Raw genomic sequence first — 14,979 nt, 5'->3', positions numbered from 1 at the left:
TGCTGGATATATTACTCTCCTGTCCATGTAGCAGAATACATATTGACCTAAATTAATGAAGAAATTAGAATTTTTATATTTTTTATATTTTTTTTTTATTGGATGTGTTTTATAGCAGAAATGAAAAAAAAATGTTTTTTTTTTTTTTTTAATTGTCAGTCATTTTTTTGTTTATAGTGCAAAAAATAAAAACCACAGATGTGATCAAATACCACCAAAAGAAAGCTCTATTTGTGGGAAAAAAAGGACATCAATTTTATTTGGGTAAAACGTTGCACGACCGCGCAATTGTCAGTTAAAACAATGCAGTGCCGTATTGAAAAAAAATGGCCTGGTCAGGAAGGGGTAAAACCTTCCTTCACTGAAGTGGTTAGCTGGAAGAAGATTTTCATGTGATGATGATGTGAAAGCAGCTGTTAATCAGTGGCTAGGCACTCAACCAAAACACTTTTTTGCTGATGGCATTGCCATTAGCTGGTGACTATGTAGACAAGCGATGTAATACGTTTTTGAAATTCTTAATAAACAGAGTTAAAAAAAAATGTGGAAACTTTTTGAAGACCCCTTGTACTTCAAATCGCTTTTCATTTGGTCCAATATGTAGGTTTTTGGTTATGTCTGGGCAGCTTATTGCCTGGGCAGCATTGCCTGCATTGTATCCATCAGATCTTACTGTACAGGATGACTTCTCTGATCTAAGAATTCATCCATTCATCACAAAGGGTAGAAAAAGGATACATAGGCTGAATCAATAAAAAGCTAATTATTGCTGTTTAAACGTAATTTGATGAGCTGTGAAACAAAATAAGTAAAACTCTTTGCAGCGTATAGTCCTTTGTGTGACCTCTGGGTGGTTCATAGGAACCGGTTATTCTTCAGTCCTGAACTATAAGGATTTGGGCAGAACGAAAAGTGATTGACCACAAAATTACTCATTTCAATATTTCCTTTTTCTTTATCAGTTTCCTTTAGCGCCGGTTCACATATGAGCGACGCTACTTGCAGGGGCGACCTCCGAGATCGCGGTGCGAGCAGCGCGCCGCGACCTCGGAGCGGCCGCCACAGACTTCATAACATTGAAGTCTATGGCGGTCGCCTCCTGGTCGCCCCAAAGAAGCTCCGGACCCTTTTTCTAGGTCGGAGCGACTTGTGTCGCTCCTATTAGAACGGGTCCGCAGCTTCCCTATGGGAGGCGACCTGCGGCGACCTGTGAGGCGACCATGTCGCCTCACTGGTCGCCCTAGTGTGAACCGGGGCTTATTGTTTTGTTTTGGTGGTTGTATTTAGGATTGTTTATTGTATTTGGTGTTATTTGTTTTTTTTTTTTTGTTTTTTCTCTTTTGTGTATTTAGTTGTATACTTTGTGGGGGTTTCAATTTTATTTTTAATTAATTTTATATTAATTTATGTATATTTTATTTTTCATTTCATTCTGTTATGTTTTACTGTCTGTGGCATCTTTCTTTAGCTGTGGAAAGAACTGAAATAATATGGCTGATGGTTTTTTTTTTTTTTTTACACAAGAACAAAGAACAGTTAAAAACAGATTTTGTAAACTTTAGGGGTCAATAAAGGCCCCCAGTAGCCTCACCTACTCTGTAGACTCCAGTGCTTTTCACCAAAATGTCCACATTTTGCACAAATCTCTCATGTTTGACTGAAATTTTGGGGAAATGAAAACCCTCAGTTGTGCTTATCCCTCATTAAGAACCTTAGATGATTCACTCAAAATATATTTCAGTCCTTTGTGGATGCCATCAGGTCAAATTAGTCACTGGTTTTGTATCCCAAAAGCTGGCCATACATTATACAATTTTCTTATTCAATTTCCTTTAGATTTACCATCAACTATGTAGTGCAAGGGCCTGCCTGATTGCACACACATTGAAAGTGTTTAGGTTTGACCTCATATTATATGGTTTTGGTAAATCTAAAGAAAATTGTATTTTGTATTTTTCTCCTCGATTCCTAAGGTCTGCCTACCTACTGTTCCTGTTATGAGAAGATCTCACATCCCCTGCTTTAATTTAAATGTAGTTGGTATTATAAAATATACAGCACAAGGAGTTGGGGGGGCGTGGACCTAATTTATACGCCGGAATTCTTGGCTGCCCTCCTCCTACCACTGATTAAGGCTGCCAGGTATCTGGGGGAATTCGAAAGAAGCCTCACTGATGTTCTTAAATCATATGAGAAACCACTAGGTAAAGAGTCAATCAGAGTGGCTCTGTACCTTGTGAAAGCCGTGAACCAATCTCAGCAACCACAAATGTAAACACTGCCTGTGTTTACAAACATTCAGCCCTCCCCTTTCTTTCACAACGTTGGAAGGAGAGGAGGGATTACAGGAAAAAGGGGATTGGCATCAACAGATTTAAGGTGGGGGGTTTTAAAGTGCCCCTGACCACAAACGATTATGGAAGTTTTATTTTCTTTTAAAGATTATGCAAACCTTAAGCACCTCAGTACCAGAATGTTTCATTGCCAAAACATTGTGGCAAAAAAGGAGATCAGCTTAGAGGGTCCCCTTTCTGAAAAGGGGGAATTCTGGGGGTGTTTGTACTGTCCTGGCATTTGTATTTGATATCGCACAGGAATTATTTATTTTTTTTCAAACGTGTTTGTCTTTTTTTATTTTTTTGTACAATAAGGAAGTTGAAAGGAAGCGATATCTGTTTAAAAATAATCACACCCAAATTCATTTGGATACACTGTTGTATGAGTAACTGTCCTTCAAACTATTAAAGAATTGAAGACTAAAAAATGGCCTGGCGATGAACGGGAATTTACAGGCTGGTACTCAGGTGGTTAAAGAGATATGTTCATGGCAAACCATTCCAGTGCACTCAATAATTCAGACACACATGCATGAATATTTAAACTCAAAAAAACAAAAAACAAAATAGGCCATACCCCCTGCCATCCAGGAATGTGAAACTATTTTTAAGGAGACAAAAGAGGAGTGAATGAAGTAATTAGGCAAATTTTGCTTCTTTCAATTTACCTCTTTGCTACCAGAGGAAGAATAAACCAATTAACAACGGTGGTCTGGCAGCAAAGGAGTTAACTAGAATACTGTACTTCCAACCCTGTAAATTCAAAAAATACATAAACCAGCGGTTAGGAGTATAGTGACTTTGTGAACGTTAGAAGCATATGCAATTCACTATAAATAATTGGAATATGTAGCATTTACCGCTGTTTTCTAGCCTGAAATACTGATTCAATAATGTGCATAGTCATTATTGGGCCAGCAGAGGGCACCAGATTCTATTGATCATGCAACAGGCAAGTTAACATGCCGAACAAAAGTGGCACTCTTTAAGCGTCAGATAAAAAAAAAAAAACATTCGCCAAGTCACACGTTACCTTTGATATCGCGACCATTATCTGATATTCAGCAGAACAAAGGAAATATAAAAGAGAACATTCTAAATGTGGTAGAAAACTATAAACATAACAAGCAAATCAAAACATAGAAAACACATAGAACATTAAAACATTTATACATGTTGGTTGCAGCAATTCAAGTTAGATAAATTACAGAATTATCACAGAATACAATCCAAACATATACAAAACTAGTCCCTACTGAAGTAGAATTATAGGCAGTTAAAAAAAAAGCTACATCTGATTTACATAGACATTCTTTAAAAATAAAATGAACGCATTTATTAATAAATAGTACTTTATCCTGTAATATCATGTACGGCATTGGGAGATGTAGGCCAGAAATGTAACACTGATGCTCTATTTAATTGCATAACACTGTAAAAAATTAGAGCAGAGTGATGACCTCAACAGTTAACTTTTACTCTTTCAATAGCCAATCACAGGCTGCAGCAAGTCTTTAACCAAGCTGAATTGTTTTAAAAAGTGGAAAAAAGTCACGTCAGTAACCTGCCTATGCTGTTTGGCATGGGTGTGTGCATCTCAAGAGTAGCAAAACAGAATTAAAGATCTTTTGGCAGGTTACACAATCCACAAATAACAGTACATACATGTACTGCATTGTGTAAGCTGTGCGGCTACATTATTTCTATAGTATTTGGAAAGAAAAAAATAATCATCAAATATTGTTTTTATCAGATCTGACACACAGGGGAAGGGCACCTATCATTTGTTTCAAGTTGATAGGCCGGCAAAAAAAAAGTAATATAATAATTTAACATTAAATGCATTTTGAAATACCGCTAATAAAGCTGCCTAAAATCTGTGTTTGTATTATCTTCCCACAGTTCCCCTCATAGCGAAGATAAGACTATAACAAGTAAATAATTGTATTTTAGACAAGCTGAATTGAATTGCACAATGCTGCCAAACTAACATGTCTTCAGGGACTGGAAGCAGGACTGGGAGGTGATTGGGCACTTTATAGGGGGGGGGGGGGGACTAAGGCAGACCCTCAGAATTAAGATTATAATGTTTCATGGTTCCATTATTAGGGAGGAGACAGGAAGGTAACACATACTAGGAATGTGGTGGCAACTAGGTATTGTGGCAGGGGTGTGTGAATCACAGGACTGGCTGAACAGAATTAACCGAATATAGTTCACAATCAAATGCGTATTTCATCAGTGTATTTGAAATTACCCTGTTAGTCATTAGTTATTGCTCACTGGCAGGCTTCAGGACTGTCACCAAGATCCTGTCTGTTACCATGATCCTGGCATTACAACCTAGCGAGCCACTGACCTGAAACAAGCATGCAATAAGTTAGGTCTGTATTGCACACTTGTTTCAGGTCAGCTGCACACTAAGGGGTATGTTTACAAACAATGCATAGCTGTTTGTCCATCGAAATTGCACCGTTCATTTGTTCTAAACAAATGGGGCAAAATCAAATGCTTTCAGGGTATGTTCTCTGCAATTCGAATGTGTGAATGTGAAAAATATTTCATTGTGGCCTCTAGATGGAGCTGAGGAGCATTCTTATTTCTAATGATAGTCAGTGCCATCCTTTGGCCATAATGCAGTATTTTTTCACCATTTACATATTCTTGAACTGGTTGAGAACTCTTGATTTTGCCCCTTTCGCACAGAACAAATTTACCAGGATATTTCAGTGGACGAACAGAAATGCAGATTTTTTATAAATACATCTCTAAGTAATAAAGCATGAAGATGTGTGACAATGACGTCACAAGATTGGCTGTAAATAATTACAAATCCATTGGCAGGTTAAAAAAAGTAAATGTACACCATATTGTCAAAAGTGTTGGGACGCCTGCCTTTACACTCACATGACCTTTAATGGCATCCCAGTCTTAGTCCATAGGGTTCAATATTTAGTTGGCCCACCCTTTGCAGCTATAACAGCTTCAGCTCTTCCTGGAAGGCTGTCCACAAGGTTTAGAAGTGAGTCTATGGGAATGTTTGACCATTCCTCCAGAAGCGCATTTGTGAGGTCAGGCACTGATGTTGGACAAGAAGGCCTGGCTCGCAGTCCCTGCTTTAATTCATGCCAAAGGTGTTCTATTGGGTTGAGGTCAGGACTCTGTGCAGGCCAGTCAAGTTCCTCCACCCCAAACTCGTTCATCCATGTCTTTTTGCACCTTGTGCACTGGTGTGCAGTCATGTTGGAACATAAAGGGGTCATCCCCAAACTTTTCCCACATAGTTGGGAGCATGAAATTGTACAAAAAGTATTGGTATGCTGATGCCATAAGAGTTCCCTTCACTGGAACTAAGGGGCCAAGCCCAACCCCTGAAAAACAACCCCACACCATAATCCCCCCCCTCTACCAAATGATTTTGACCAGTGCAAAAAGCAAGGTCCATAAAGACATGGATGAGTGAGTTTGGGGTGGAGGAACTTGACTGGGCTGCACAGAGTCCTGACCTCAACCCGACAGAACACCTTTGGGATGAATTAGAGCACAGACAGTGAGCCAGGCCTTCTAGTCCAACATCAATGCCTGACCTCACAAATGCGCTTCTGGAAGAATGGTCAAACATTCCCATAGACACACTTCTAAACCTTGTGGTCAACCCTCCTAGAAGAGTTGAAGCTGTTATAGCTGAAAAGGGTGAACCAGCTTAATTATGAACCCTATTGACTAAGACTGGGATGCCAATAAAGTTCATGTGCGTGTAAAGGCAGGCGTCCCAATACTTTTGGTAATACGGTGTATGTGCACTGTAACTGTGTATTTAGCTTTTTGCCAAGAGTTTGACTTTAAAGTAGATCTAAACCTTAAAGTAGAAGTATATACCAAACCCGTTGGATCCCGTGGAAGCTGGAAACCACTGTAAAGGCACTGCTACTACAATGATCTCCACTAGATTCTAGGTCCCTTGCCATGTGGCTGCTCTTTCTGCATTGTGAACACAGTAGATCATGGGTGCCATTCAGAGATTGGCTTACTTTTTCTCAATGAATTAAAATAATTCTCTGATTGGATGAGGTGGAGAGGCGGGGAGGTGATGACAAAATCTCCACCTGTCCAATCAGAGAATGCTTTGCATTCACTGAGAAAATCTCTGAATGGCACCCATGCTGACTGGGCAACCTGCTGTGTTTAGTAATCAATAGGGCAGCTGCTTGGCACAGGAATCAGGGCTATGTCATCCTACTACAAAGTGTTTGAAGAAGGGCCTTCATGTCAGGAATACCAGGTTGTTTAAATGAAAGCTGCAGATTTCAAAAATTGAAAACGACTTTCAGAATTACATTACCATGTTAAAGCTTTTAGAAGGTTTTAGAGAGGGTTTACGTATACAGTGACAAAAAAAAAAAAAAAGCCTTATGACACTTGTACCAGCAGTGCCCACCAATCATGTCACCCCTATGTGACAATGAATAAAGTTTAGTTATGTTCAGAGATAGGCACGGACAAAGGCGGATATTTTACAAAGCACAGACCTTAGTGAAGGATGCCAAGGAACATTTCAAATTAAAACCATCAAACAACACCCTGTCTACTCTCTGGCCTAGTTCTACAAGTACAAATAAGTTTAAAAAAATGTCCCCCATAGATCCCCCTTTAGAGCAGGCCAAGGTCCCCATAGATCCCCCTTTAGAGAAGGGTCCCCATAGATCGCTCTTTAGAGCAGGGTCCTCATAGATCCCCCTTTAGAGAAGGGTCCTCATAGTATCTTTGGGGACCCTTCTCTAAAGGGGGATCTGTGGGGACCCTTCTTTAAAGAGGGATCTATGGGGACCCTGCTCAAAAGGAGTAACTATGGGGACCCTAGTCTGCTCTAAAGGGGGATCTATGGGGACCCTGCTCTAAAGGGGAATCCATGGAATATATCCCCCTTGAGAGCAGGGTCCCCATAGATCCCCCTTTAGAGCAGGGTCTCCATAGATCCCCCTTTCAAGACGGTCCCCATAGATCTAAAGGGGGATCTATGGGGACCCTGCTCTAAAGGGGAATCCATGGAATATATCCCCCTTGAGAGCAGGGTCCCCATAGATCCCCCTTTAGAGCAGGGTCTCCATAGATCCCCCTTTCAAGACGGTCCCCATAGTACACCTTTAGAGCAGGCCACGGTCCCCATAGACCCTCTTTTAAAGCAGGGTCCCCATATATCCCCCTTTAGAGCAGGGTCCCCATAGATCCCCCTTTAGAGCACGGTCCCCATAGATTTCCCTTTAGAGCAGGGTCCCCTCATAGTATCTTTGGGGACCCTTCTCTAAAGGGGGATCTGTGGGGACCCTTCTTTAAAGAGGGATCTATGGGGACCCTGCTCAAAAGGAGTATCTATGGGGACCCTAGTCTGCTCTAAAGGGGGATCTATGGGGACCCTGCACTAAAGGGGAATCCATGGAATATATCCCCCTTGAGAGCAGGGTCCCCATAGATCCCCCTTTAGAGCAGGGTCTCCATAGATCCCCCTTTCAAGACGGTCCCCATAGTACACCTTTAGAGCAGGCCAGGGTCCCCATAGACCCTCTTTTAAAGCAGGGTCCCCATTTATCCCCCTTTAGAGCAGGGTCCCCATAGATCCCCCTTTAGAGCACGGTCCCCATAGATTTCCCTTTAGAGCAGGGTCCCCATAGATCCTCCTTTAGAGCAGGGTCCCCATAGATCCTCCTTTAGAGCAGGCCAGGGTCCCTATAGATCCCCCTTTAGAGCAGGGTTCCCATAGATCCCCCTTAAGAGCAGGGTCCCCCATAGATCCCCTTTTAGAGCAGGCCATGATCCCCTGAAATCCTCCATTAGAAAAGGGCCCCCATAGATCCCCCTTTAGAGAAGGGTCCCCATAGAATAGAGTTGGAGGTTATTGTGGCCCAGATTTTCAACCAATCTGCCATATCTCTGATGTGCCAGAGGTCTCTCTCATGATAGGTATGGTGGTTGGAATTATTCAACTGAGAGTAGAGATCAGTTTAGAGGAGAGAGGTGTATGGTGGCATACGTGTTCAGATAGGGATAGCTGACACGTAAGCGCTTTAATAATGAATAGCGAATATTGGAGAGCCAATATTGTATTTGTAGGAATCAAAATAATTTGAATATTTTAACTATTTTCTATGACACACCACAACAGATATATGTGAACCAGAGCCATTAAAACCACGAGAAGCCAACTAAGATGTGTTTTGTTACATTGTAATGCACACATTGTGATGCATAGGTGTGAGCAGGTCCTAAAACACTGGACCAACATATTTATTAGCATGTTAAAAACAAAGGAGCAAAAGTGGCGTTGGCTTGGGAAGCAGAGGGCTGATAATCTGATCCGAGCAATCTCAAGCTCTACGCTTGCAAGTCTCTTAATAGACTCTTACAGGCTTGGGGTAAATTCCCTTTTGTCCCTTTAGGTAAATGGCACATGAGCATCGTGTGAGCAAACTATTCTTATATCAACTTCCCATTATCGTCTTTCACATTTCAAGGAATGATTAGACAGCAAGGCAATTGTAAGAAATGGTTTGGATATTATGTCCCGCGTTTTCCCTACAGAAATATATTAGGCGCCATGCACAATTTCATGTATGGTAATTCACCGCTCCATTATTACTGCCGAAGGTCAATGTAGTGTGTCACCGCAGCACAAAACCCTCTCCATTGTGATTGCTGGATTACGTGGATAGAAAGTCTAGTTCACATCTCTATCATCAGTACTGATTTCCAAGCACTGCCCTAATCTGGCAACAAATGAGAATTTCCATGTACTCTGCCTGATAGTTCATCTAGTCACGGAGCTGTGTTCTGATCTTTGTCCAGAGATACATTATCAGTCATCTGTAACAGCAGAAATCTCTGCATTAAAGGGCCATTTGTGCCTTCGTATGGAGAGCTTTAGCCTTTCCTAGATGAACAATCTACCCACTAGATATCTAATTGAGTCTTTCCTTAGAAGTCTCCTTTCAGTTTAAATTATATTGCAAAAACAAAATAAATGTTATTTTCTGTGCCATACATTTAGCTGGTCATAACTTAGTAGGCAATCAACTGAAGAATTCAATAAAAAAATAACCCTGGGGCTGTTTCATAAACAGATATTTCACTCTGGGGTTCCCAGATTTGCCAAGCATTGTTTTACAATGTACCGTTCATAGCGTCTACTATGTATATATATTTTTATACATATACACTTTATTAGGTACGCCTTGCTAGTACCGGGTTAGACCCCCTTTTGTCTTCAGAACTGCCTTAATTCTTCATGGCATAAATTTAACGAGGTGTTGGAAACATTCCTCAGAGATTTTGGTCTAAATTGACATGATAGCATCACGCAGTTGCTGCAGATTTGTTGGCTGCACATCCATGATGCGAATCTCTCGTTACAAAACATCCCAAAGGTTCTCTATTGGATGAGATCTGGTGAGTGTGGAGGCCATTGGGGTACAGCCAACTCATTGTCATGTTTATGAAACCAATGGTGAGATGATTTGAGATTTGTGACATGGTGCATTATCCTGCTGGAAGGAGCTATCAGAAGATGGGTACACTGTAGTCATAAAGGGGTGGACATGGTCAGCGATTATACGCCAATCATTTAAATGATGCTCAACTGGTACTAAGGGGCCAAAAGTGTGCAAAGAAAATATCCCGAAACCATTACACCACCACCAGCATGAACAGTTGATACAAGGCAGGATGGATCCATGCTTTCATGTTGTTTACACCAAATTCTGACCCCAACATCTGAATGTCACAGCTGAAATCGAGACCCATCGGACCAGGCAACCTTTTTCCAATCTTCAATTGTCAAATTTTGGTGAGCCTGTGCGAATTGTAGCCTCAGTTTCCCGTTCTTAGCTGACAGGAGTGGCACCCAGTGTGGTCTTCTGCTGCTGTAGCCTATCTGCTTTAAAGAGGAACTTTAAGGCTTACCTATAGGTACTGTAAATATCTACTAAACATGTACCGTTTAGGAGATATTTACCTTACATGCAGCCAGTGACGTCACTGGTGCATGCGCTCTGAAGGAATGGCCGCTCGTGCCGTTTCTTCAGAGACCCGTGCCGTGACCGTCGGCTCCCACACGCGTGCGCGGGAGTGACGTCACCGCGGGTCCGGCCAATCAGATGGCCGGATGCCGCGATCCCGGAAGACGGGCAACTACGTCATACAGGTAAGCGGGTGGCACGGCGGGGGCTCGTTCTAAGGTAAGTATTTCATAATGAGTTAGTATGCGGTGTATACTAGCTCATTGTGTGTTTCTCTTTCAGGTTGCAAAAAGAAAAAAAAAACATTTTTTCTGGTTTACAACCTCTTTAAGGTTTGATGTGTTGTGCATTCAAAGATGATATTCTGCATACCTTGGTTGTAACGAGTGGTTGAGATACTGTTGCCTTTCTATAAACTGTAACCCGTCTGCCCATTCTCCTCTGACCTCTGACATCAACAAGGCATTTATATCCACACAACTGCCGCTCACTGGATATTTTCTCTTTTTCGGACCATTCTCTGTAAAGGCTAGAGATGGGTGTGCGTAAAAATCCCAGTAGATCAGCAGTTTTAGAAATACTCAGACCAGCCTAACTGACACCAACAACCATGCCATGTTCAATGTCACTTAAATCCCCTTTCTTTCCCATTGTGATGCCCGGTTTGAACTTCAGCAAGTCGTCTTCACCACGTCTAGATGCCTAAATGCATTGAGTTGCTACCATGTGATTGGCTGATAAGCAATTTGTGTTACCAAGCAATTAAACAGGTGTACCTAATAAAGTGGCAGGTGAGTGTATGTATACACCCCTCACATTTTTGTAAATATTTTATTATATCTTTTCATGTGACAACACTGAAGAAATGACACTTTGCTACAATGTAAAGTAGTGAGTGTACAGCTTGTATAACAGTGTAAATTTGCTATCCCCTCAAAATAACTCAACACACAGCCATTAATGTCTAAACCACTGGCAATAAAAGTCAGTACACCCCTAAGTGAAAATATCCAATTTGGGCCCAGTTAGCCATTTTCCCTCCCCGATGTCACGTGACTCGTTAGTGTTACAAGGTCTCAGGTGTGAATGGGGAGCAGGTGTGTTAAATTTGATGTTATCGCTCTCACTCTCTCATACTGGTCACTGGAAGTTCAACATGGCACCTCTCATGGCAAAGAACTCTCTGAGGATCTGAAAAAAAGAATTGTTGCTCTACATAAAGATGGCCTAGGCCAGTGATGGCGAACCTTGGCACCCCAGATGTTTTGGAACTACATTTCCCATGGTGCTCAACTACACTGCAAAGTGCATGAGCATCATGGGAAGTGTAGTTCCAAAACATCTGGAGTGCCAAGGTTCACCATCACTGGCCTAGGCTATAAGAAGATTGCCAGGACACTGAAACTGAACTGCAGTGCAGTGGCCAAGACCATACAGCAGTTTAACAGGACAGATTCCACTCAGAACAGGCCTGGCCATGGTCAACCAAAAAAGTTGAGTGCACGTGCTCAGCGTCTTATCCAGAGGTTGTTTTTGGGAAATAGACGTATGAGTGCTGCCAGCATTGCTGCAGAGGTTGAAGGGGTGGGGGGTCAGCCTGTCAGTGCTCAGACCATAAGCCGCACACTGCATCAAATTGGTCTGCATGGCTGTCATCCCAGAAGGAAGCCTCTTCTAAAGATGATGCACAAAATATAGTTTGCTGAAAACAAGCAGACTGAGGACATGGATTACTGGAACCATGTCCTGTGGTCTGATGAGACCAAGATAAACGTATTTGGTTCAGATGGTTTCAAGCGTGTGTGGCAGAAATCAGGAGAGGAATACAAAGACAAGTGTGTCTTGCCTACAGTCAAGCATGGTGGTGGGGGTGTCATAGTCTGGGGCTGCATGAGTGCTGCCGGCACAGGGGAGCTACAGTTCATTGAAGGAACCATGAATGTCAACATGCACTGTGACATACTGAAGCACAGCATGATCCCCTTCTTTCAGAGACTGGGCCACAGTGCAGTATTCCAACATAATAACGACCCCAAACATACCTCCAAGATGACCACTGCCTTGCTAAAGAAGCTGAGGGTAAAGGTGATGGACTGGCCAAGCATGTCTCCAGACCTAAACCCTATTGAGCATCTGTGGGGCTTCCTCAAACGGAAGGTGGAGGAACACAAGGTCTTTAACATCCACCAGCTCCGTGATGTCATCATGGAGGAGTGGAAGAGGACTCCAGTGGCAACCTGTGAAGCTCTGGTGAACTCTATGCCCAAGAGGGTTAAGGCAGTGCTGGAAAATAATGGTGGCCACACAAAATATTGACGCTTTGGGCCCAATTCAGATATATATATATATATATATATATATATATATATATATATACACACACACGCACACTTTATGACCACCCACCTAATATTGAACAAGTGTCCATTTGCCACCCAAACAGCCCTGACCCTCTGAAGGCATGTGTGTTATCTGGCACTAAGTCATCAGCAGCAGATCCTTTAAGTCCTGTAAATTGCATGATCATTACAATTGCATTGTCCTGTAATTCCATGGATCAGGCTTGCTTTTCCACCATATCCCACAGATACTCAACTGGATTGAGATCTGGAGAATTTGGAGGCCAATTCAACACCTCAAACCTCTTACTGTGTTCCTCAAACCATTCTTGAACAATTTTTCCAGTGTGGCAGGGCGCATTATCCTGCTGAAAAAGGCCACTGCAATCAGGAAATACAGTTGCCATTAAGGGGTGTACTTGGTCAGCTACAATGTTTAGGTAGGTGGTACATGTCACGTAACATCCACATTAATGGCAGGACTCAAAGATTCCCAGCAAAACATTGTCCAAACCATCACATTGCCTCTGCCCATACTGCATCCTGGTGCCATCTCTTCCTCAGGTAAGTGGTGCACACTCACCCATCCATCCACATGATTCATCAGACCAGGCCACCTTCTTCCATTGCTCCATGGCCCAGTTCTAATGCTCACTTGCCCCCATATATTCGCATTTGGCTGTGGATGTGAGTCAGCATGGACACCCTGGCTGGTCTGCGGCTATGCTATGCGTAGCAGATTGCAATGCCCATTTTTTCTGCTTTCAAAATTCCATTCAAGATTATATTTTCAATCTAAGTCTATCCTGCCCATAGGGTGACAACGCTGCAGTGTGATTTCAATGTGTCTCACTACTCTTATAACAGGAAACGGAAAAATAACAGATTTACTAGCAGGATCATAATCCCTGATCAGAGTCCCTAATGGAAGATTTCCTCTCTATTTCTATTTTATTGAAAATTCAGATTTTGGATATTCCTAGTCCCGGTGACAGTGGTCAAGAGTACAAATAGAGAAAGTGAATCTGCTGAAAGAGAACAAAACCGCAATAAAAATCTGACAGGAGTGTCTAACCCCTTGAAACTCTATCCACAAATTGCCTTGAGACACGCTTTAGTGAAAGGAATATTTTTTTTTCCTTTTAGGGTATTGAGGTTGGGAACTGACTTAATGCAATAAGGGAAATAAAGTGGTTGTAAACCCTTACATATACCCAGTAAAGTGACTGGCCTCAGGTCGTTTACAATGTAACAAATCCTCCTACACAAGTTATATCTGTTTATCTGGGGTCGGTCATCCCTTCTCCACATCTGTGAAAAGTTCAGAATTTATAAAGCTTGTCTGAGTGTTCAGAATAAAGGGGGCAGAGAGCTGAAATTACAGTAGACAGAACTCAGTGAGAGAGATTGGAGGGAAGGGACACGCCCCCCCCCCCCCCCTCCCTTTCACACAGCACACATGAACAGAGCTGAAATTGTCAATCAATTGGAGATCCCTCCCCTGTCACCTTTTTTCGCTTGGTGTCAGGAAAACTTGTCAGAAGTGATTCATTCTGATAGCAGAGGAACAAGGCAGCAGAAAGAAATGACACTTAGTGCTCTGGATTGAGACAAGTACACACTATAGAGGGATATGCTTTGTTCATATTTTATGTCTGAGGTTTACAACCACTTTAATAATGCTGTTTTGTAAACGTATTTTTGTCTCAATCCATTAGATGCTGAAATAATGATGTACTAATGAAAAAGTGTGCTCATTTAACCACTTAAGCCCCGGAAGATTTTACCCCCTTCCTGACCAGGGCCTATTTTGCGATTCGGCACTGAGTGACTTTAACGGACAATTGCGCGGTCGTGCGACGCTGTACCTAAACTAATTTGGCGTCCTTTTTTTCCCACAAACAGAGCTTTCCTTTGGTGGTATTTGATCACCTGTGTGATTTTTTGATCATGTGCTATAATCAAAAAAAGAGCGTCAATTTTGCAAAAATAACAATATTTTTCACATTTTTTATATGAAATTCCCCAAAAAAATGTAAAAATCTAAATTTTTTAACATTTTAGGCCATATGTTTGGTAAAAAAAAATCGCAAAAAGAGTATTTTGATTGGTTTGCGCAAAAAGTTATTGCGTTTACTAACAAAGGGAAAGATTTTTGTCATTTTTGTTTTTTTTTAGCGCGTAATGGCGGCGATCTGCGATTTTTTTTGCGTGACTGCGACATTGGGGCGGACAGATCGGACCATTGACTGACATTTTTGACACTTTTGGGGGTACCAGTGACATTACTACAGT

At 41.8% G+C, this 14,979-nt stretch overlaps 1 protein-coding gene across 2 annotated transcripts in view; it reads right to left on the bottom strand.

Annotated features, from left to right (window-relative positions):
• Nucleotides 1-14,979, bottom strand: part of KCNH7 (potassium voltage-gated channel subfamily H member 7) — a 657,816-nt gene that overhangs the window by 243,758 nt on the left and 399,079 nt on the right. Inside the window, exon 5 of one of the 2 annotated variants that reach the window (XM_082260896.1) lies at nucleotides 3,370-3,390. The exons of the other annotated variant lie outside the window; for it this stretch is intronic. Coding sequence (XP_082117022.1) covers nucleotides 3,370-3,390 — 21 coding nt within the window. The remainder of the gene's footprint in view (nucleotides 1-3,369; nucleotides 3,391-14,979) is intronic. 2 annotated transcript variants of the gene reach the window in all.

The sequence above is a fragment of the Pelophylax lessonae genome (assembly GCF_965119305.1).
Source record: "Pelophylax lessonae genome assembly, chromosome: 6".
Classification (NCBI taxonomy): domain Eukaryota; kingdom Metazoa; phylum Chordata; class Amphibia; order Anura; family Ranidae; genus Pelophylax; species Pelophylax lessonae.
The sequence above is the reverse complement of the archived record's forward strand: the minus strand, read 5'-3'. Positions and strand labels throughout refer to the sequence as shown.